We start from the raw sequence: 23,396 nt of genomic DNA, 5'->3' as shown, positions 1-23,396 counted from the left end.
ATATTTGGTATGTGTTTACTAGATGTATTTTAGAGTTGACCTGTGAAAACCGTTTTCATTTATCTTAATCCGTTTGTGATCTGGAGCTTGTATATTCTACAAGGGTCGTCAGCGCAAAAAAATCATTTTAAAGCTGTCATGCCCTTCGTTTGCTTATGATGTACGCCTCTCATTTATGATGTGGTGGTTAGATTCTAAAGATATTTGGTATGTGTTTACTAGATGTATTTTAGAGTTGACCTGTAAAAACCGTTTTCATTTAACTTAAACCGCTTGTGATCTGGAGCCTGTATATTCTACAAGGGTCGTCAGCGCGAAAAATCATTTTAAAGCGGTCATGCCCTTCGTTCGCTTATGATGTACGCCTATCATTTATCATGTGGTGGTTAGATTGTAAAGATATGTTTTATGCGTTTACTAGATGTAGTTTAGAGTTGAACTGCGAAAACCGTTTTTGTTTACATCAAGCCCTTTGTGATTTTAAACCAGTTAAGACTAGTACCTAAAATGATGAAATAACAAATGCACAGTTAAGGGCAACATTTTATTAATGAAAAAATGAAGCACCTCATAAACCCAATTTCCACACAATAACATACTCATATTGGGTGCCACAGTTATATGAAAGAAGAAATAAATGTGAAGAGGATAAATAATAAGAAGATTGATTTATCAAGCAAAAACCTGCATTTACAATGAGTACACTATAAAGGGGTCATCAAGTAAACAGACTAAGAAACAAAAAAGGTGAAACAACTTTGTACAGCTGAAAATGCAATGTGTTGCGAGTTACTGAAATAAAATTAAACCAGCTACCATGTGAAAGATGAGGTTGTATCAAACAAGCTATCATAGAGATTACTGGTTAAAAATAAAGGTTTTTCATTCCTGTCTGATGAATCACTTTTACTGAAAGAGTCTACATCAAAGTGAAAATGTATAAATATTTACCCAAAAGATGCTTGATTATGTCATGTAGGTAAGACAGCGCTAATACCAACAAATGTTTAAACACATCTAACCAACACAACAAGTTTGCCTTAATTTGGGTACGAGATTAAAATAACACCAACAAATCATTGAACACATCTAACATAACAAGTTTGCTTTAAATTGGGCACAAGGATTGTTAAATAAACCTGCCTTCGGGTAGTACAGCGGCAAAAAACACACATATTTCGATTTGATTCATGTAAAACTGAAGTGTGTGGTGAATATCTTAAAATAAAATGTTCCCCTGCAAGTGAGGCAAGAAGCATTTTGTATGCATCAATGATTTAGCTGACACTTCAGTGAGCTCATTTCACCCACACCATTCTTCCACAATCAATTACTTTCTTCCATGTTGTCCAAGGCAATCTTGAATTACCTTTGGAATGATTCTGCTGCTTTTTTCTGCTTCTATTCAGTTTTGCAGATGTTGAACTGCAACAAAAAATAAAAGAAAAAGTGTATGCAACATTTAATTTGACAAGTAGGAGTTTACACAAAAATGCTTGAGTTAGGCCAGTAGAAATGAAAGCCAATGTTTTACAAAACCAGGATCACACTAGAGATGAGCTACTATATTTTTAAACATGCCTAAATAAATAACAAATTATCATCTGCTAAAATAATAGAAACAGTTGAGAATGACAAGCATATCATGACAATTGACAACCACTCACCATCTTTCATTGCTTTTCAAATCCAATGTCCCAAGTCCTTCATTTGATAGTGTGCTAGGCATTAGTTTGCTTCATGAAGCACTAGAAATGCTTTCCCCACCCTGAACTGTCACTTTTCATTACTCCATTTGTTATCAGAACATGGATGCCTATTAGATACAACAACCTTGGCCCATTTTGTACTTTACAGTTTACAATCGAGGAGAATCTGGTACTGCTGCTATTTCACTGCTTAAAATGCGTTTGCTTTTGTCATAACAGTTCACATTTAACTGCCAATTTCATGTAAAACCCATTTCACCTGCGGTTATTTCCACAGAAAATATAATATTTTTCAATAAAAAATAAATTTATTGCTTCACTACCATTGCCGATATGACACCGCCCGATAAGAAACGGGGATTTTTTCATAACACGACCGCTTCTAATCGAGCACTTGTTGACGAATCGGGTGGTACGTCCTAAAAAATAGAAGATGTTTTTTCAATGGCCTTGCATTAACTACCATCTTGTCCGTTTTTAGACGAAATGCACGCCCAAGAAAGGCCACGAACCGAAATTTACGAGCGTATATGCATGACTGGCCACTACGGCGAAACCAGTTCCTGCCGCAGGAACGCAGCGTACTGCAGCGCGTTTTTCCATTATCTACCAATCGTACCCATTTACTATTTTACGCTACATAACGTTGTAATGTTGCGCAGTTGTTTGCGGCTTGGTGATCGTTTTAGTACAATTGTTTTGCTATGCTTTTCTTTCACCAAGCGCAATAAACCTTCAAGGTTAAGAAGTGTATATAAACGTTTGAATTGTTGGGGTTGGTCGAGTTGACGTCGTACTTATTACTACAGAACAATCGTTTGCTAATTTTATTTTGCACTCTCGGTCAGGGCTACTCAAATGGCAGACCGCGGTCCGCATTCGAACCTTAGAGTCGTTAGATGTGATCTCGACAGGCTTTTGATTATTACTGCATACCCTTTTGTTGTGTACTTTTCTGTTAATTAGAATTGTAGTTTTAAAACTGGAGCCGACAAAAAAGATTTCTTGGGAGACCACTACACTTATTACACATGCAAGGAGGCGATTGTTTGCGCACAATTTTATGTAGTATTGTCTGATCTGTAATACCCTGCTTGGACGAAGTATTACAAAACCGGCATAAATGTATTATGGTCTGCATGCATTGTACTGCTTTTGCAAGTGTTAAAGCAGGGTTTAGTGCTCAAGTCAAGCTTTTGTTTCGCTCGTAGTAACACTAGACTTCAATATTGTGTTTATCCAGCACAGCAATTACAATTGAAGTCGAGTACTAAAATTGTGACGACGACAAAACAAAACGATGCAATCACGTTATAAAGTCAATCGTATGAATTTTGCTTACTCGTATTGCAAAACACGATACTCCACAGTATAGAGTTTATTTTATTGCAATGTGCAAGAACAGCAATATGACTCTATCTTCGAACGAACGGAAATATAATTTATTTTAATAACTATTGTGGCGAGCTAACCCCATTTCCATTTTCTATCGTTCTATGAAATCGTTCTGGTTGTAATGTAGACATTTCCTTTTTTGACGAGCTAACCACATTTCCTATCGTTCTTTGAAATCGTTCTGGTTATAATGTAGACATTTCCTTTTTTGACGAGCTAACCACATTTCCTATCGTTCTTTGAAATCGTTCTGGTTATAATGTAGACATTTCCTTTTTTGACGAGCTAACCACATACTTATAAGTGTGATGCAAAATAATTTGACCACAAAACAGCTTGATCATGTGTCAATGTCTTTAACAAACATTACTGGTTTCAGCTATAGGGTACTATAATTACTGCTGCTGTGGTTAAAATTCGACAAAGGAGAAGCAATGGCTGAAGTTGGGCAACCAAAAGTGAAAGAGTTGCCACTTGGTCAGTGTTTCTTAGCCTATTTAGTGCTCGTACACTTTGAGCTTTCTTGAACTTTTCTCGTACCCCCTGTCTACAATGGCCGACGGAAGTAAATATAATTGTAACAATGAGAAATAAACTCAGTGCATTTATAACTTATGTGTCGAATGCATGCATTAAAACAGTATTGTAAGTTCCACAATATTTACAGCACACCAACAAACAGTCAATTCAAATCAGTCAAAGACACATAACAAAGTAACTTGTTGGTTAAGAATCCCTGCACTAGGTACTCTTTTTATTGAATAACATATAGTTGTTAAACCTAAAAACTAAACAATCTACTTCTGGACCAATTTTCAAAAAGACTAATTGGAAGTGGTTTTGTTCCTTTAGTAGAGTGTTTCCTCACCTATGGGTCGAATTCTATAGGATCGCATGTTTTTGTGGGTAGAGCTACTAACTAACACCATTCCTAGGGTTGCCAGTTGGATGGATATTTTTGTGAATTTTGATGGTTTATAGAACTGGTTGACACCCAAGTGATTCCTTTGGCGTTTTTGCTTTTTTAATGAAAGTTCTGGCTTTGTTTGTCAAAGAGTTATCTTTTTGGCCCAACAAAATCTAGATTAGATTCGGTAGCTGCGCTTCTCACAATAGGTTAGAGTCAGCTTTCAGGTCATTACTGCCTCTGTCACAAATCCTCCTGTCTGGCCAACCAACCAATGAATGATCAGACATTAGAAACTAAGATGGAAATCCGATTGTTTGTGTCGGGAGTGCCGAGTGGCATCGAGGTTAAAGAGTTTTAAATGTCTAATTAATGTTGTTTAAAAAGTGGAAACCAGCTTGCGACAGTAAGAAAAAGTGCATGAAAGTGGGGAAAAAAACTTAGCTATTGTACGAATCCAGGCCAAACTAATGCTGTCTCGTAAATTGCATCGCCAAAAATGTTGAAGGATTTTACTTTTAACAAATTGTATTTCGCCTAACATGGCGGTGATCATGAAGCAAAATGTTCGAGTGACAAAAAAAACCTAAATAGGCAATAGTTGTGTATATTTACGGTAAAAATCACAATGGCCTTCTTTTTCAGTTCTGGCCCAAGAAATAAAGTTTTCAGTTTGTGTTGCGGTACAAAACAAGCAGTAGAAGCCAATAACAAAATAACCACAATTAAACAATTTTTGTTAGATTATGTTGCAATACTTGTTAAATAGATAATCTATTAATTAAAAATTCCTGTAGCACGTTATTCATACCATTGTATTTTTTTCCAACACCAGTTACAAAATTGTACCATATAACTAAATTTTAGAAGAATTATACACCAGTGAAAAACATGGATGTGATCAGACAGGGGATGGAACTGCATCAAAACCTTTCAAGACTGTAATGACCGCAATGCTAGCATATGAAAAGGAGCCTTTTCCACAAATTTATGTAGATGGAAAAACTGATGAAAAGGTATATAGTGGCGACCAAATCTTTTTTGGTTTTATTGTGATTTTATGTATCAAAAATTCTAAAGCAAGACAATATGATTAGAAATTTAAACTAATTCCCCATGCTCAATTCATAAATCAAGTCAAGCTTCATAGAGAAGAACAACAGAAAAGTCAAGCCAGCAAGGTAATTGACTGTGACAACTTGTTTCAAATATTGATAACTAAGAACTTTAAATCTCAAATGACAAAAATGTTAATGCAATGACATATTCTTTTAGCTGTCAATGATGAGAATTGTATCTTAATAAAAACTTGATACAGGTAAAAGAACAAGAAGATGCAGAGAGAAAAGAGAAAGACTTAGAGGAAGCAAAGCAAGTGACCATAATTGAGGATAAATCTCTTCCCAAAGCATTAAAGGTCAATGACTAAAAATTGCCTTTTACTTAGTGTAATAGGTTACCTTAGAGTTAAAATAAAAGTTTCCTAAAAGAAAATGTGCTGGAACAACTGCTGCTGCTGAAACCTTACAAGCAGCAGCGAATTCAAGACTTTTATATATATTTTAGAGACTATTAAGACGTTTGTTCTGTCCTATTTTCAATTGAAAACTTATTTTGCTTTTTATTCCATGCAGATTAAAGTTTTAGAAGGTGAAAAGCATCGAGATGAAAGGGTAAAAGTGTCTGGTTGGGTACATCGTTTACACCGCCAAGGTAGGTTGAATGTGACTAACGCTGTGCAGAAAATTTCAATAATTCTTCTAGATATCACATTTGTGTCACTTTTTTGTGATGTATTGACTTTATTTCAAAAACAAATCTTAGCCGCACAGTTGTTCCAAAATGTTCACTAATTCCGAAGTAGCTACGCTATATATATTGCCAGCTTTGGAACGTTCTAAAGCAGGGGTGTCAAACTCGCGGCCCGCGGGCCGCATGCGGCCCATGAAGCCCTCCAATGCGGCCCACGAACAGTCAACAACAATTGTAGTATTTTGTCAGATTTTTATCTAATTATAATGAATTTTTCTTACTTTTCAAAGTGAAAGTTATTATTTAAACAGACATTCACCGAAATTTAATTTATAAATAATAATTCATATGTTATGAATAGAAACGATAGTAATTAAACCGTTCCTCAAACCGTACGGCCACATGCGGCCGCAGATACGAGCTTGCTATTAAAATAATGCACTGGCGGCCGTGATGTAATTAAAATTACAGATTTCGTGTTACTGAAAAGAGAATTACTTGCCTAGCCGCCATATGCGTCAGACTTTCTGTATAGGCCTATTGTGTGCAAACAATGCTAAAAACAGGTACCAAAAGCGTCACAATATAGATTATGACGTAATAAACAGTTAAAACTGATTTTTGTACTGTGCAGCTCAATCTCTGCAATCAAGTTTGAAATTAATCTGGGCTTTTGGGGCGTCAATAGATGGAATATATATATATGATGTAAACCTATTTCTTTACATCTGTAATTTTAAAACAAAAAACAGCAGGTAATTGACGCTTGTTGGTAAAATAAGGATCTGCAATGCGGCCGTCGTAGCGAAAAGGTTGTTTAAGTTGTATACAACTTGATTAAAAAACACACGCAGCCCTCGGCATAATTTTCAAACTGCAATGTGGCCCTCGAATCCCACGAGTTTGACACCCCTGTTCTAAAGCACGACAAAGTGAATTGCACTATTTGTGGATAGATGGCGAACACGCTGCAGCTTTGCCGTTATGTGACTAGGACTTACATCTGAGGGCTAGGTTTGTGCATTAGGCCTTCGCTGGAACCAGTCGAGTTGGAACCTGTTGTGAAAACAGGGTGGAGTTTAGCAGGAAAAGGAACCCTATCGGATGGTTCCAGGCGCCGGAAGAAACGGTGCAGCGCAAATACAGTGACGACATTACGCGAAATGTAATTGTATTATCTCATAACACAAAATCCCACAAAAAAACAAAAAAACAAATAAACATAGAAATAAGAAATAAAAATAAAAAGAGTCCATTGAGAGTCCAAAAAAGTAGAAGGGATTCAGGTTCGCATAAATTGATCTTATCCTAGCCGGTGGTCAGCTGACTGGGGAAACAGCTGCAGCAATTTATCTACTACAGCAGTGGTCGACAACCGCCGGTCCGCGGCCCGGTACCGGTCCGCGAGGAGTTCGTTACCGGGCCGTATACTTTTTTAGTTTAATGCCATACAACATTTTGCCCATGTATCCCGGGGGATAAACTTACTTTGGCGTTTTTATTGCTAAATATTTGTATTTTTTTTTGAAGACCGGTCCGCGATAAAATTTCAGTTTCATAAACGGTCCGCAGTGCAAAAAAGGTTGCCGACCCCTGTACTAAAGTACATGATCTAAGAGTTTTATACTTTGTTTCATACAATGTAAAGTATTCTAAAAAAATTTGTAACTTTCAGATGGAAATTTTCATTTTTCACCCTTAACCTCAAAATATGCGTTTTCAGCTTTACCAGTGCTTCGAAAATACTAGCCCTAAATGTGCTGAAAAATACTGGCAAAACCTTTTTAAGCTTGCGTTGATGTTATCAACTAACTTTACTTCGCATAAACACGTGTTTGTGTTTTATTTCAAAAACAGTCTTGTTAAAACGGCAAATGGCGTGTATAGTAAATCCGTAAATATGATATAAAACAGGTGTGGCCAACACGTCGATCTTCTGCTTTTGACCGGTCGGTCGCCACTAAATTTCACCATAATGAAAAACTTTTTCATTTTAAAACAAATTAAGTAATATCAAACAGCCTTTCTGACATATTGACACAACGCACAAATGCGCAATGACACAATTTAAAAATCATCTCTTTATGCTTAACAATTGTGATTTTGGCACCAAATTATGCCGTATTAACTACAATGTTTGTCATAACAACTTCAGTGTGTATATTTAAGCAGCTGCAATTAGTTGGAAAAATTTAAAAGTAAAGCATTTTACAGTTTAAGCTTTCTTTGGCCTGATACGCGACTGATTATGAAAAGTTGGCAGACGACATGATGACATAAACATTTCACTGACTACTTTGATTAAAAATGTGTACATGCGACATTTTATTGTAGTAAGAACTTGGTGATGCTTGACAATTAAATTGATGACTATAAATATGTGGTATTAGTCGATCAAGTCGCATGCATAAATTTGTGTTATTGCTTTGTGTCAGTGACAGCCTAAATTACTACTGATTAGTCGATCGTGAACAATTAGGAAAATTTTCCTCGATCTTAACGACTAACAAGTTGTCCACCCCTGATATAAAACATATAACTTAGGAAAGCCACCTTTCTAATTTTTGTTACGTATTAAATTTAAAAGCGTTTCGTTTGTTTACACACCAACTTGGTTCAAACAGGAGTTTACCCTTTTCTGATTGGAAAGTATGTGAAAACATACAGCAAAAACAGGCCTTAAAACTGTAGGACCTAAAAGTTTCTAAGCGCTTGTCATGACTCATGTACTTTTGTTTGAGTTATGTTAATCAACAATGGCAACTTCCGGTATTTACGTTATTTGGAGCTAATAAAGAGAAGATTATTGGAGCTAATAAGGAAAGTTGAACAAACTTTTTTGTTGACTTTTGTATGCCATTATTGATAAAATAACAATTGTTGCTTTACGACAGTTCGTTATTCAAGTGTTTTAGAAAAAGCTTCCAAACAACTGCTACCATTTGTGGAAAATGTTTAAATGGTTGCCGTTGCATTATCGTCCTGGGTTCAGCCGGTTCATGTGTTTTCACTCAAAACTTTGCAAAGCGAAGCCCCATGCAACGTTAAAACAACATTAGGCGCCACCCATGACTTTAAATGGGCATTGAGCGTCAGGCTGTTTGCAAACTAAACATCAAAACTAAAACTACGATTACTAAAATTTCTCGCTGTAACTACTGCAACAGATAGTTTTATGTTTGCAAAAACTTGAACTTTACGTTTAGAGGCTTTAGTGTTTTTTGGAGCAAGTGTTTAAGCATCGCCCTAATGTTATTTCTACCCCATCAGACAAGATGGTGCAAATCGCAAACCAAGAATTTTGCGATTTTTTGTTGTTTGTCAAGGTTAAAAACGCGGCTTCAATTTTCCAAAAAATGCCATATGTGCGCTAAATATAAATAAATATTTCGTTAAAATGGTCCAAAACGTTGCTTGTGTTTAATAATCTCCAACATTATAAGCAGGGCATAAACTTTCATGTGATTCATGCGTTGTTTCATTTAACCACAACATGGCGGTAATCATACGATCCTTGTGTTAAACAAACTCTAAGCTATACATAAGTCTGACTTAGGTTGTGCAAAACACGAAAATTTTTCCAAACATTCATTAGCATTTCCCTGGGGGTTTAAAAATCGCAGCCAACGCAGGCGGCCCGATGCAGTAAACATCCTGCCGTAGCACGTTTATTGCACTGTGGCGTTATGGGTCTTTTTCCGCCTATGCCCCCTTCCATGATCCATAAAGGGTGTAAGATTGCAGCGTGTCTAACCCATGTTAAAACTATACAAACTGAGCACCTTGCACCTTATGTGATATTCGCCTTTTTCACTTGCGTTTTTTGTTTTTAAACTGTTTCAATAAAAAATGCTGATGCGTGACTTTGAAGCCATGCTCGCTTTTTTTACAACAATTTCTGTCGCAAATTTAAGAGAGTGTTGTGGTGTGTTTGTAGCTACTAACACACGGATAACACTTTTGATAAAAGCCTATTGCATTTGGCATTTGGTCATCTCATACCCCCATTCCATTTTTACTGAAATTTACAAGAACTTAAAAGAACCCTCTACAAAATTACCAAATTCGTTCGCAACCCTGGCACCACATTGTTATAAACATGCTGAAAATAGTTAGAATGTTAAGCCACAAATGATCGTTCACATGGCAAATATGGCTGCAGTGATGCGTCTTCTCGCTCTGTAAGAATTCGCCTATTTTAAGTAAAGCAGTATAGCCCCTCCAGTGTTTTGCAAAGACAAAGAAAAAAAAAACGATTCTATTTGAATGATAATTGTAGTGCAGACTTAAACGTGTTATTAAAATGCTCTTACCGCGCGGGAAGTTGTATTTCGAGAAATTTAGATGTTTTCACTGCAAAAAGACACCTATTCAAAATCCAAAAATGTCTTTATCTGCAATTTAAAGATGATTAGGGCCTTATTTTGTGCTATACCAACTGATGCAATCCAATTCACGACTGTATGAAGAAGTCTTCGCAGACCACACAAAAGCTACCGGCAGGCCGCGTGCCACGTTTTGGACCACACTGATCTTTTGTATCAAATGTTTTTGATCAATTTAGAAATATTCACGGTATCTAGTTTGTTGTTGGTTGTCGTCACGTGACAGGGGAAATTGCGCCGAAATATAATCGGTGTTTAGTTTAAAAAATTAGTGGACGAAAGAAAGAGTTTATACGAGTAAACGATCTTTTGCATTATTGTTGAAAACAAACTTTTTAGCCGATAGTTTGTTGCCAAGCATATTCCTTTCAATTGAAGGTTCATCAAAACCACAACTCAGTTTCGGTTTCGTTGCATTTATACTGTTTTCTATTTCACCAAGACAGGTCAAAAACAAAAACATTCAATTGTGGTCGCTCTAAGAATGTGAGTAGTCGATTTTGTGGGCTTTATAGAGAATCTACAAGGCAATTGTGGAAAAATATTCATTAAAGAGGTTGGAAATTTTGGATGAATCATTGGTGGGAGTATTATTCACTATTAATGAAAACCATTTACAGTATTGTTGAAACCATTCCCGTTGTATGTTTTCAAATAAGGATCATGCCCACTGTTCCAATCCGACAAACGACAGAGCCTTTCTTAAGGAGAAGTTCGTCATCCCTGTTGAAACCAGTCCATTCAAACCACCGTAAACAAGAGCTGTTGCTACAGTTCTTGCAGCAAGTCCAGCAAGCATTTAAAAACCTCCTTGGATTTTCAAATAGTACTTGATCCACGCTGTGCTCAATTTGATAGTAGTTTCTTTCCCAAATTCATATGTTTTTCTAATTTTTAGAACTTGTGAGGGTGAGTGCAAGAAAATCATCATCAGCGAAAAAAGCTGTATATTACAGAACGCGCAACACCATTGACAAAAGAATCTGAAATCACATCTGCATAACAATGCTGTTGTTTCGAATTCTCTCACTTTCATGACTCTTTTGATAGACATAATTTTCAAAACCAAGTACATCCGATTTGTTGACAAGCTAATCGATTTCTTAGTTCATCGTGAATGTATTCCTTAATGCCTGAAACATCATAATTTCCCGTTGGAATTTTCACATCTCATTTAGGGAATTCACATTTTTTTTACGAATCACCTTTATTATTGTCCATTACATGGATGATGCGTTCGTCAATGTGCTATTTCAACCTTGACCAAGCAGTTGGAGTTCTTTTCTTGTCAGTGATTCTGTAAGAACAACTTCCAGCTTACTGTATTTTCTTGAAACAGAGTTCATTATGAGCTGACCTTTGACTATTACCGGGGTACCTTTTTTGCTAGAAGGACATGACCAATGTCAATGTCCACTTGTTTCACTGGAACAACAGGTTTCAATTTAACATTTAAAATGGGTAACAAATAGTTGTCAAGCTCAGTATGACTCCCCTTAGGCACTTTGTTATAATCATAAAAAGGCAGTTTCCTCTGCCATACTGCTCAAGGTCGTCCACATCCTGTTCGCAGCATTTCATCCTCTCATCGAAGGTTCGGGTTTCTAATTTGAGTTTGGTTAATCTGGTCCTCAACCCACCAGTCTCCTCATTTTCGTTTAGAAGAGTGTCTAGCTGTGACAACAGAATCTGAGCCTTTAACGGCATTTGCAAACTTAATTTGATGTTTATCAGTGTTCAGAGTCAATTTATTTAGATGTTAAATTAAGCCAAATGGCTTTGAGATGTTTCTAAGCAGTAATGCAACAATTATTTAAATAACTTAGAACCAATATCAAGTTGCTGAGTATGTAATAAATACCTTGCCTTGTGACCTTTAAAATTTATAGCATTGCTTATAGGTCGAAAGTTACAACTGCTAAAGTTTTTGTTAAGACAATATTTACGAATTCTTTTACCTGTGATCAACAAAAATTTTCAAAACTTGTTAAGTGACAGTTAAAGTACCTTTCCCTATTGACTTGTAATGTAAAAATATTAATTTTTTTTTCAACAGAAAATACCTTACTGCGTGTGGTGCTGAGGGATGGAACAGGTTACTTGCAAGCAATTCTCAGTGACAAGCTGTGTCAAACTTACAATGCCCTGATGCTAAGCCCAGAAAGCACTGTCACATTATATGGAACAATTTCTAAAGTGTCCAAAGGAAAAACGGTGTGTGCATAGCTTCTGTGTTGGCACTGATAGATTTTATTGATGTTTGTAACTTAACAGGCACCTGGGGGACATGAGCTAGTATGTGATTATTGGGAATTGGTCGGTTTGGCGCCACCTGGAGGAATTGAAAACGTTCTTAACCAGGTAATTGTTGAACTAGTGTTTGTGTTTGACTGTTTTCGTAATCAGATTTGAACACTAAAACAAGGGTAAACAACGTTACCAATTTACGCTACTGTACGCATACATACCAAAATAAATGTACTACGGTCGTCAAAGTGAATCTAGTAGATAAAAACAGCGCCTGCACTAAAACATCTGTATAACACTGCAATGCATGCGAAAGTGATCTTGCTTTTTAATATACAGAATACCGATGTTGAAACCAAGCTTGACAACAGACACTTGGTAATTCGTGGTGAAAAGACTTCAAAAATTCTACGAATTCGCTCTTATCTGATGCAGGCATTCAGAGATCACTTCTTTGAACGTGGTTACTACGAGGTTTGCACAAGTTTGTTACTGTTGGGTTTTATTTGTATTTCGTTCTTCAAAAAATGTAGTTTGTTTCAGCGTTTAGGGTTCTATATTCAGGTGTATCGGGTTTAGATTTCGGGCCATATTACAACTTTAATCCGTTCAGTTTATTTACAAGCACTATTGCCTGCCTCGTACGTTTATTTACTTTGTTGGTCAGGAACGTTTGGCCACCACCAACGCAGCACGTCAACATACAAACATAGCACACGGGAGAGGCTACTGTGCTTGTGATTCGACATTCGACGGGCTCAACACCGAGCCTGTGTAGCTTAGTTAATAGAGTACAAGTCCGGATGGGCTCCTGTCGTGGGTTCGAATCTCTTGGCAGGCTGGATTTGTAAAACCTATTCCTGCCATAGAGTAAAAAAAATCAGCATTTTAAAGTACAGCAAAATTGTAAGGCTTAATTTCTAAAAAACGGCTTGCTTCGGACAATTGTCGTAATTCAATTGCCTTAATCAAACCTTTGAGTTTTAGTTTTTAGTCTTGTATACTTGAGTTCGGAACCCAATTTCGGTCCAGCTTCCAATACTGTGGTACAAACGATGCAATATCACAATAACTTAAGGCTCGGTCCAACCTATCAACTATGTCTTTTGCAATAGATTACACCGCCGTGCTTGGTGCACACTCAATGCGAATGCGAATGCTGTTCTGCGTTATTCAAGGTGGACTTCTTTGGCGAGCAAGCTTACTTAACCCAATCGTCCCAACTGTACCTGGAAACGTGTCTGCCGTCGCTAGGTGACGTCTTCTGCATTGCCGAATCTTACCGCGCCGAACAACATCAGACCAGACGCCATTTAGCCGAGTGAGCAATAACGTCCACAAATGTTAAGTGATTACAAATACTGTCGGTAAGGTTTTATTAATATTTTTTATCAGATACACGCACGTCGAAGCAGAATGCCCATTTATCAGTTTCGATGATTTGCTGGATAGACTTGAAGATTTAATTACAGATGTTGTTGATAAAGTGTTGAAATCGCCCGCTGGACAGCTTGTGAAAGATCTCAACCCGGTAATGCAAGTCTTATTTCATGTTACATTTAAGCAGTTATTCGGTTTGCCCAGATCATAACACAGTTTTAAGGTGCTAAGCCAGTCGTTACCAACCTTTTTTGTACTGTGCTCCCTTTTAGTCGATATTCAAATATAATTCTCTCCCTACAAATTTAGTTTGCGGCAAATGCTGCAATAACACATAGCACAGACAAACAGTAAGAGATTAATATTTTTTTTTTTTTTCACGGGGTTCGAACCCAGGACTCTCCCGGGGACGAATCCCGATCAGGTTTTTTTTATGTCTGTATATGGGTCAGGCGCGCCAGACCGTTTGGCCAAGTTCCTGCCCTTAAGAGATTAATATTTTATTTATTTATTTTTTTTTTTTTTTTTTTTTTTTTCACGGGGTTCGAACCCAGGACTCTCCCGGGGACGAATCCCGATCAGGGTTTTTTATGTCTGTATATGGGTCAGGCGCGCCAGATCTAGTGGCGAATTCCCCACTGGTTGGGAAAAGCTGTTTATTAAATTATTGATTTCAGAATTTGGTGCCACCGAAACGGCCGTTTAAAAGGATGGATTATTCAGAAGCGATCAAATATTTACGCGAAAATGAAATAAAGAAAGAAGATGGTACGCTAAGAAAATATTTTGTATCGTATAACAAGCATAACAAGTATGTGTTGTATGACTGTTGTTTTATATCTAGTAGATTGTCGACAACGTAAAACTCCATGTTAGGTGTATGTTTTGGTAAAAAAGTATTGTTTTTTGGTTAAAGGCATGCATCAACATGTGGAAAATCAAAACAGACCGATTAAACCCTTTTTATGCATTTGTAAAGCAAGTGTGTTTTTGTCTGATTTGCATTTGATACATTGTTAACGTATTTGACTTATAGACACGTACTATGAATTTGGCGAGGATATTCCTGAAATGGCAGAGCGCCGCATGGCTGATAAAATCAACGAGCCGATTCTGCTGTGCCGATTTCCAGCTGAAATGAAGACATTTTACATGCAAAAGTGTCGTAAGGACAAGAGGTTAACGGAGTCGGTAGGAACATTTGTCATACTATTTAATTATTATTTGTATTTGACTTTATCGGTGGTCAATTGTTCCAACAGAATAAATACAATTATTCAAGTTTCCATGTTCAAAGCACGGAATTGTTTGTTACCAGGCAAAATTGTGTTAGTTTTCTTAGACAAATGTGTTTTGCTACAAAACCATGTGCTATTTAAATAGAATCAATTTACAGGAGCTTGATCTAATGCAGCTTTGATTTAACGTATGTACATACTGCTAAGCATTTATAAACATTTTAATGCATGGCTCCTAAAATTGGTCAAAAAACTTATAAAAATGGATGAGGTTTTTGATTTGGATTAAAGAACATACAGACTGAGTTTACGTAACAAGCGTATAAACCCAGAAGTAAAAAAGTCTTTTTGGGGTAGATCTAACTATGTAATAAACGTCGTTGATACTACAAACCAATTAGGTTTATTTTATTTAGGACGTATTGTGGAAGCACTTCATTTTGCGCCTTCGCATGAAAATTTCGTACTTGCTGCGAAATATTTGTTTCTTCTGTGTGGTGTATACAACTTTAGTTTGATGTATTTTTCAGGTCGATGTATTGATGCCGAATGTTGGAGAGATAGTTGGGGGATCAATGAGGATGACGGACTCCGCTGAGCTAATGGAAGCTTATGAAGTGGAAGGTGTCGATCCAAGCAAGTACTATTGGTACACTGATCAGGTAAGACAAAGCTAATTAGGTAGACTAAGTTGTAAACCTTGCCTAATGTTTTTCTTGGTTTAACTGATCCTAATTTCGATTTACCAACTTGTGTTCTATTGCAGCGCAAATTTGGTACCTGTCCTCATGGAGGTTATGGGTTAGGACTTGAACGATTGCTGATGTGGCTTTGTGATCAGCATCACATCCGTGACGTTTGTCTCTACCCTCGCTTTCTTGAACGTTGCAGTCCATAAATTTTGCCTTGTAACCCATTTTTGTGCGTTCTCCGCAAGAGTGGCACTTAACTCTGATACATTATTTGGAAAAGCATAAAACACCATATCTCACGGCAGACCCACGTTTAGCTATACGTTTGGCTTTGTTCTTTCATTCATTATGTGTGTTTGCATCTATACGTTTTACGTTAGCATGGCAATTTTATGTCGGTGTTGCAGCTTTTTATGTTTTTTCCTATTAACGTAGCGAATAAGGGACCGTTTCTTTCCTAGCTGTGAAGCACTAGGCCATTTGCAGATTGGACAAGACACACGGTTCTATATGCACACTGCTGTTCTTACTTATATTAGTTCAAACGCCATGTTTATAGGGCTATTTAGTGTTTTGCTTTACGGTTGGATCTCGAATGGCTTTTTAAGTGATTTGTCAATCTGCAAATCTACATGAAAGGTGGATATTAAGTGGATACATCTTGACTTTTTGATACGTGTGAAAATCATGATTTTACACATCAGATACGAAACAGATTTATTCTGCGACTTTAACTAAAAAAACGGCTTTCGATGGAAACAAGTGAGTGAAGTCATAAAAATTGTCTGCTGCGCGTTGCGATTGAACTCAAATTTCTTGTCATTATATTTGTTTCCTAGATAAAGGTGTGCTATGTTTAACGATACAAAACGGGCGAAAACAGCCTGCGTAGAACCATCATAACGCTTTATAACACGGTGCAGCTGCAGCGCGTTTTTTCCATTATCTACCAATTGTACCCATTTAGTGTTTTGCGCTACATAACGTTTTAATATTGCATGCGCTTGCTGTTTGCGGCTTGGTGATCGTTTTAGGGCAATTGGTTTGCTATACCTTTCTTTTACCAACGCAATAAACTCTCACAGTCAATAAGTTATACAAACGTGTGTAGTGTTGGGGTTGGTCGAGTTGACGTCGTACTTATTACTAAAGAGGTTTGGTTTGCTGAATATGTTTTACACTCTGGGTCAGGGCTACTCACATGGCGGACCGCGGTCCGCATCCGGAGCCGTGAGATGTGATCTCGGCAGGCTTTTGATTATTACTGCATACCCTTTTGTTGTGTACTTTTCTGTTAATTAGAATTGCAGTTTTAAAACTAGAGCCGGCAAAAAAGATTTCTTGGGAGACCACTTCACTTATTACACATGCAAGGTGGCGATTGTTTGCGCACAATTTTATGTAGTATTTGTCTGTAATACACTGCTTGGACGAAGTATTGCAAAACCGGCAGAAATGTATTATGGTCTGCATGCATTGTACTGCTTTTGCAAGCGTTAAAGCAGGGTTTAGTGCTCAAGTCAAGCTTTTGTTTAGCTCGTAGTAACACTCGGCTTCAGTATTGTATTCATCCAGCACCGCAATTCACCCCATTAGCTAATTAAGACATGTTACATTCGCATTTCTTGGACCTCGTGATTTTAAAACTTTTGTACTTGGGCCTTTGATGAACCTAATCGAGAACCATACCCCTGCTCTAGGTCCTTGTCTGTCTGCGCTAGCAGCTCTGGGATTAGTCCGATAAAGAGGGCGGCGTTTAACCTTAAGCCTGTTTTATGAAATGATAGTGAGTTAAAAAGAGCTACACAGAGATTTTAGCGTCTGATATCGTTACACCACACTTGAATATATAAAAAGTAAAAAGGTGATGATGACGTAACTGCACAGATGGTAAAGGTGATAAATAGTGACAAATTACAATTGAGGTCAAGTACTAAAATTGTGACGATGACGAAACAACACGATCGTGGAATCACGTTATAAAGTCAATCGTATGATTTTTGCCCTGATTTGTATTGTAATACACGGTACTCCACAGTAAAGAGCTTATTTTATGGCAATGTGCAAGAACAGCAATATGACTCAAACTATCTTTGAACGAATGGAAATATAATTAATTTCAATAACTAATGTGATAAGCAGGGTTGTCATCGACTTGAAACCAATAATAAGGACAACCGGAAAATTAAGTTTTTTATACGAAACAAAACAAACGTTTTTTAACAAATCTTTGCTTTTATACAAGCAGTGACATATCACATGCCATATATTTGGCCAGAAACAATCTGTTCCAGCAGCTCCTTGTTCGCAGAAAATACTTCGTGCATCTTACGACAGCTCAGGTCTACGTTTACTTTTACTTGTAGCAGGGATTTGACCACTAAAGCCCGGTTTACACCAAGCGCGAACGCTCAACGCGAACGGCTCTTTTTTTCCTCACGCGAATGACGCGAAAATCGAGGTTTACACCAAGCGCGACGTTGCGAACAAAGCTGTTTCGTCCGCTCATCCGGCAGTGGTGCACTGCCAATATATGATTAGACTTGCAATTAATTTCATGGAATTGTGTTCAGTTGTTGCATGTGAAGGGTCGAACAATAGTACACAATACAAAGCCTATAAAGATGTGGCTTTGCAACTGATAATAGTAAAATTGCACCTAAACCAAAGTCGTTGTTTATGTAATGCAAAACTACTCTACTCTGTGCAGCTAATTTAAGAAATTTTTCTCCAAAGTATTTGTGTGTCATTTTTATCTTGATTGTTTGCACTCGAAAACTTAAACATGTACCACTTTGGGGGATAAAATACAACAAAGTTAATACCTATTTAAGTTTCCAAAAACTATGGCATTTCCTATTTAATCTACCTGGTGGGTCTGTAGGCCTACATTGGAAAACTTGGTTCCAGACATATTAATTCTGATACCAAAATACCCTAAATATGCATTAGGTGTGTCTATTTATGGCAAAAATCACAATGACCTTGGCTGGTGCGGAAACAAAAAGTTTCCAGTTTCTGTTACGATACAAAGACAAGCAGTAGAAGCCAATATTAAAATGACAACATTTAAACAATGTTGTGTGAGTTTATGTTGCACATCGAATTAAACATTTCTGTAACACGTTATCCATAACATTGCAGTTTCACACCTGTTACAAATTATACCATACAATTAAATTTTAGAAGAATTATACATCAGTGAAAAACATGGATGTGATCAGACAGGCGATGGAACTGCATCAAAACCTTTCAAGACTGCAACAACTGCAATGCTAGCGTATGGAAAAGAATCTTTTCCACAAATGTTTGTAGATGGAAAAACTCATGAAAAGGTATAGGGCACCGAATCCTATTTGGTTTTATTGCGATTTTTATGTATCAAAACCAGGCTTGCATACGAAAAGGAATCAGGGATATATTTCAAAATTATTGAACAAATACTTATACATGTGCACCCAAAATGGGTTATGTGATAAGGGCTGAATAAATAAAATGGTGCTTGTTTGATTTGTTTGATTTTTTATACGTTAAAAAGACAAAGTTGCTTTTTGTCAAATTCTAAAGCAAGACAATATGAAATTTGAACCAATCAAAAAATGCTCAACTCATAAAGCAAGTCAAGCTTTATGGAGCAGAACAACAAAAGCCAAGCCAGGAAGGTAATTCATTGCGACTACTTGTTTCAAATATTGATAACTAAGAACTTTAAATCTAAATGACAAAAATGTTAATGTAGTGACATATTCTTTTAGATGTCAATGATGAGAATTGTATCTCAAATAAAACACTTGATGCAGGTAAAAGTACAAGAAGATGCAGAGAGAAAAGAGAAAGACTTGGAGGAAGCCAAGCAAGTTACAATTAGTGAGGATAAATGGTATGCTATAAGACAGTGGTTCTCAAAGTATGGGTCGCGACCCAAACGTGGGTCGCGCAGGGTCAAAAAATGGGTCGCGGTATGGTGGTTCAATTCTACCCAAACGAATTTACTTAATGTAGTAGTAGTAAAGTCCACTCACTCGACCACGTTGTACAGTAAAATGAACTAATCATTGCAAATACTGACAATAGCCTTCCAATTGTACTGTTACGCACATGACGATTGTTACGTCACAACACGGGGAATAAAAGTTAATCATGCGAAACTGAACGTGGAGATGTAACAGATACCGTTTAAGGATGAGTAAGTATTCGTACAAGGAACCTTTGTTAGATTTGGGATTCACTTCTATGGTGCTGCAAAGCCACAATATGTGTTGTGTTATGTAGTATTATTGAATCGAACTCGTTAAACCTGCAGCCATTTTGACATGGGCAGACCCAGTGCGGCCACGACGTGGCCTCGAAATTGTTACATTTTTTGATATTTGAGGCTTGGGTCGTGAGATGTTCATAATGCTCAGATTTGGGTCGCGGTCAAAAAAGTTTGAGAACCACTGCTATAAGATTATATTTTGTATCGTGTAATAGGCGTGTGTTGAATGACCATTGTTTTATATCCAGAAGTTTGCCGACATCGTACAACTCCATGTGAGATGTATGTTTTGTTTTATAAGTTTTGTTTTTCGGTTAAAGGCATGCAAAAAAACTGTACTTTAAACATTTTTTATATACATAAGTATAGCAAGTGTGTTTTTGTTTGATTTGCATTTAATACATTGTTAATGTAATTGACTTCTAGACACGTACTATGAATTTGGCGAGGATATTCCTGAAATGCCAGAGCGCCGCATGGCTGATAAAATCAACGAGCCGATACTGCTGTGCCGATTTCCAGGTAAAATAAAGAACTTTTACATGAAGAGGTGTCCTGGGGACAAGAGGTTAACGGAGTCGGTAGGAAATTTTGTCATATAAGCGTTTATTTACTTTTTTCGTGTGCCTAAAAACCTTTTTGTTTGTCTGTATTAAACGTGCTTTAGTCTATTGGTTGTTTCTGACCAATAGAATAAATACAATTATTCAAGCTTGCATGTAATACCACATGCGTGGATTTGTTTGTTTCCAGGTAAAAATCTGTTAGTTTTCTTAGACAAATATATTTTTTGCTGTCTTGTTCAAGTAGAAATAATCTACAAGATTTTGATCTAACGCAGCTTTTATTTACCGTATGTACGTACTGCTGAGCATTATTAAACAATTATTTTCTTTTACTCACAAAAGGGATAGGATTTTTGATCAAGCTAAGGAACAAACGGGCTGAGTTTACTTAAAAAGCGTATAAACCCAGGAACAAAAAAGTCTTACTACTTTGGGTAGAACTAACCATCTCATAAGCGTCGTTGATGTTTTAAACCAATTACGTTTATTTCACCTAGGACGTATTGGGAAATGAAACTCGAAATTCGTACTTGCTGCAAAATATTTGTTTCTTCTGTGTGGTGTATCTTTTCATATGCGTAACACAACTTTTGTTTGATGTATTTTTTAGGTCGATGTATTGATTCCGAATGTGGGGGAGATAGTTGGGGGATCAATGAGCATGGCGGACTTCGCTGAGCTAATGGAAGCTTATAAAGTGGAAGGTGTCGATCCAAGCAAGTACTACTGGTACACTGATCAGGTAAGACAAGGCTAATCAAGTAAATTGTAAACCTTGTCTAATGTTTTTTTTTTTGGCTTAACTGATCCTAATTTCTACCAAATTGTGTTTTATTGCAGCGCAAATTTGGTACCTGTCCTCATGGAGGATATGGGTTAGGACTTGAAAGATTGCTGACGTGGCTTTGTGATCAGCATCACATCCGTGACGTTTGTCTCTACCCTCGCTTCCTTGAACGTTGCAATCCGTTGCCTTGTAAGCCATTTTTGTGCGTTCTCCGCAAGAGTGGCAAGTAACTCTGCTATCTCTGCGGCCTATACGCAGCCATAAAGAACTACATTATTTGCAAAAGCATAAAACACTACGGAAGACCTACATTTAGCTGATTTTTGATAGGTGGTGATAGTAGCTCTATCACATTTTATGGTTTATTCCTATTAATATGGTTAATAACCGGTCCTTCGTTTCCTATTTGTACAGCACTTGGTTATTTGCACATTGACTAGACTCACGGATCTATACACACTGCAGTTCTTACCTATATTAGTTTAGAACGCAATGTTTATGAGTCTATTTACATTAGTGCTTTGCTTTACTGTTGGATGGCTTTCTAGGGGATTTGCCTATCTGCATCTAGCCTACATGAAAAGTTAAATTGGACATCTTGAATTTTCGATATGAGTGAAAATCATGATTTTACACAACAGTTATGAAACAGCTTGTCTTTATTCTGCGATATTTTTAACTATCAAATCGTCTTTTCGATGGACACAAGTGAGCGGAACAAACAATATTACAATTATATAATTAAATTAATATTATTATATTTGAGCATTATAGTTATAATATTTGAGCAAGCAAACAAAACATTCTTGTGATTCGTGTTGCGTTCGAAAACACCAAAAAAACTTTTTTGTCAGACGTTTCACTTTTTAAGCTGCATGTGTAAAATGATAAAATAATGTCTCTGAATGAAAGCTTTTTGCGTTGACGCTTTGCAAAAGTAGCCCTAACCTTTAACACTTTCATACAATTTACAGTTTATTATATTATTTGAAAACTGAAACTCAAAATTCAACAGTTTACTTAACACCTACTCTATTCACGACTTGCTTCGTTTTTGCCTCTTATCGAGTTGCTGTATATCTACTTCCTTTGTGTACGTTGGTTTTCATAAACTTATGCAAAAAAAAAACTTTTAGCCATATAATCACATTTAGATTTTTCGCGCCCCAGTGGTTGGTTTGGTGACCAAAATTCGGTACAATCTTTGAAATGCCATTCAGTTGTGAAATTGTTTGAAGTTTGGAATTGTTTTATTTCACTGAGAGAAAGGTGTTCTAATTGTGTGGCCAACTTCTATGAACCAGATGCCATTGGGTACACGTAATTGTACTTACCTGGTCCCTTAGGAATACGTTTAGGTGCGATTGATCAAGGTCTCAGTCTTTAATCACTTCCGCTGTAATTTTTTATCTATCTGACTTATTATCACTGTTAATAAGTAAAGTAACTCTTACACGTTTATATAAGTTACAAAAACGATACGTATATACTATATACCAATTGTTGGTGCTCCTTTGCCTCGAAAAGCTGTTGAAAAATAAACTTCCATGCAAAGTATTTCATTCGCTTGATCATAGACTTGGTCAAACCCGTTTTTTCTGGGTAGAAGGACCTATAAATGCCACAAAGTCGCATTAAACTCGTATGTTTATTTCTACATAAGTTGCAGTTAAATCTTTTAAACGTGTAAGAATTTCTGGACGATTTGTTTACCAGACAGGTTACAGATATAACAAAACACTTTTGGGCTGCAAAACAAAACTTTCCGCCAATATAAACAGGGCAGAACAAATTTTTGGTCACGGAAAATAAAAACTTGGTCACGACATAAACAGCATTTGTGCAATTTACAACCCTTCGACTATGACAAGAAAATCAGCAGTTGTTAAAATTTCTTGCACGGACTTACAACGTTTATAAACTGCCCGTTTTCGAACCTACGCACATACGCAAGAACTCTGTATGCCATAAGCAGGCTCCTGAAATCCATTAGAACATCAATTGTTTCAATGCTTGTGACGTCACAGGGCACATATTAAGTTTGTTTTAGAAAAAAATCACAACGATTGGTAAAAACAAA

General features: G+C 36.8%; 2 protein-coding genes and 1 long non-coding RNA gene across 5 annotated transcripts in view; 2 read left to right on the top strand and 1 right to left on the bottom strand.

The window, feature by feature from the left end:
* The window catches only part of LOC145231946 (asparagine--tRNA ligase, cytoplasmic-like), a 22,763-nt gene extending 4,880 nt beyond the window's left edge, over window positions 1–17,883 (top strand). The window contains exons 2-15 of one of the 3 annotated variants that reach the window (XM_080096415.1): window positions 3,484–3,581; window positions 4,879–5,027; window positions 5,109–5,192; window positions 5,330–5,428; window positions 5,646–5,724; window positions 12,205–12,362; window positions 12,423–12,509; window positions 12,735–12,869; window positions 13,511–13,716; window positions 13,791–13,926; window positions 14,453–14,543; window positions 14,812–14,966; window positions 15,544–15,675; window positions 15,780–17,881. In XM_080096415.1, coding sequence (XP_079952541.1) covers window positions 3,539–3,581; window positions 4,879–5,027; window positions 5,109–5,192; window positions 5,330–5,428; window positions 5,646–5,724; window positions 12,205–12,362; window positions 12,423–12,509; window positions 12,735–12,869; window positions 13,511–13,716; window positions 13,791–13,926; window positions 14,453–14,543; window positions 14,812–14,966; window positions 15,544–15,675; window positions 15,780–15,911 — 1,686 coding nt within the window. In that variant the 5' untranslated portion in view covers window positions 3,484–3,538 and the 3' untranslated portion in view covers window positions 15,912–17,881. Of the gene's footprint in view, window positions 1–3,483; window positions 3,582–4,878; window positions 5,028–5,108; window positions 5,193–5,329; window positions 5,429–5,645; window positions 5,725–12,204; window positions 12,363–12,422; window positions 12,510–12,734; window positions 12,870–13,510; window positions 13,717–13,790; window positions 13,927–14,452; window positions 14,544–14,811; window positions 14,967–15,543; window positions 15,676–15,779 lie in introns of all 3 variants that reach the window. The other 2 variants (XM_080096416.1, XM_080096417.1) reach the window with 2 other exon arrangements.
* LOC145231951 (uncharacterized) lies at window positions 526–1,991 on the bottom strand. Its single transcript, XR_013860798.1, has 2 exons — window positions 1,668–1,991; window positions 526–1,425 (listed from the first exon to the last, which is right to left on the bottom strand). It is a non-coding gene; the product is annotated as an uncharacterized LOC145231951 (long non-coding RNA).
* An 801-nt stretch (window positions 17,884–18,684) lies between the features above and the next one.
* LOC145234388 (asparagine--tRNA ligase, cytoplasmic-like) lies at window positions 18,685–21,757 on the top strand. Its single transcript, XM_080099125.1, has 6 exons — window positions 18,685–18,697; window positions 18,892–19,040; window positions 19,461–19,572; window positions 20,390–20,544; window positions 21,140–21,271; window positions 21,370–21,757. The coding sequence occupies exons 1-6, from the start codon at window positions 18,685–18,687 to the stop codon at window positions 21,544–21,546; spliced, it is 738 nt and encodes a 245-aa protein (XP_079955251.1). The 3' UTR covers window positions 21,547–21,757.
* The last annotated feature ends 1,639 nt before the right edge of the window (window positions 21,758–23,396 follow it).

The sequence above is a fragment of the Phallusia mammillata genome, chromosome 6 (assembly GCF_965637545.1).
Source record: "Phallusia mammillata chromosome 6, kaPhaMamm4.hap1.1, whole genome shotgun sequence".
Taxonomy (NCBI): Eukaryota; Metazoa; Chordata; class Ascidiacea; order Phlebobranchia; family Ascidiidae; genus Phallusia; species Phallusia mammillata.
This window is presented reverse-complemented; position numbering and strand designations above follow the sequence as displayed.

Coding starts and splice junctions, on each gene's coding strand:
- LOC145234388 (XM_080099125.1), top strand. Junction 19,041..19,460: donor ATGGAAAAACTCATGAAAAG/GTATAGGGCACC, acceptor ATATTCTTTTAG/ATGTCAATGATGAGAATTGT. Junction 19,573..20,389: donor AGCCAAGCAAGTTACAATTA/GTGAGGATAAAT, acceptor ATTGACTTCTAG/ACACGTACTATGAATTTGGC.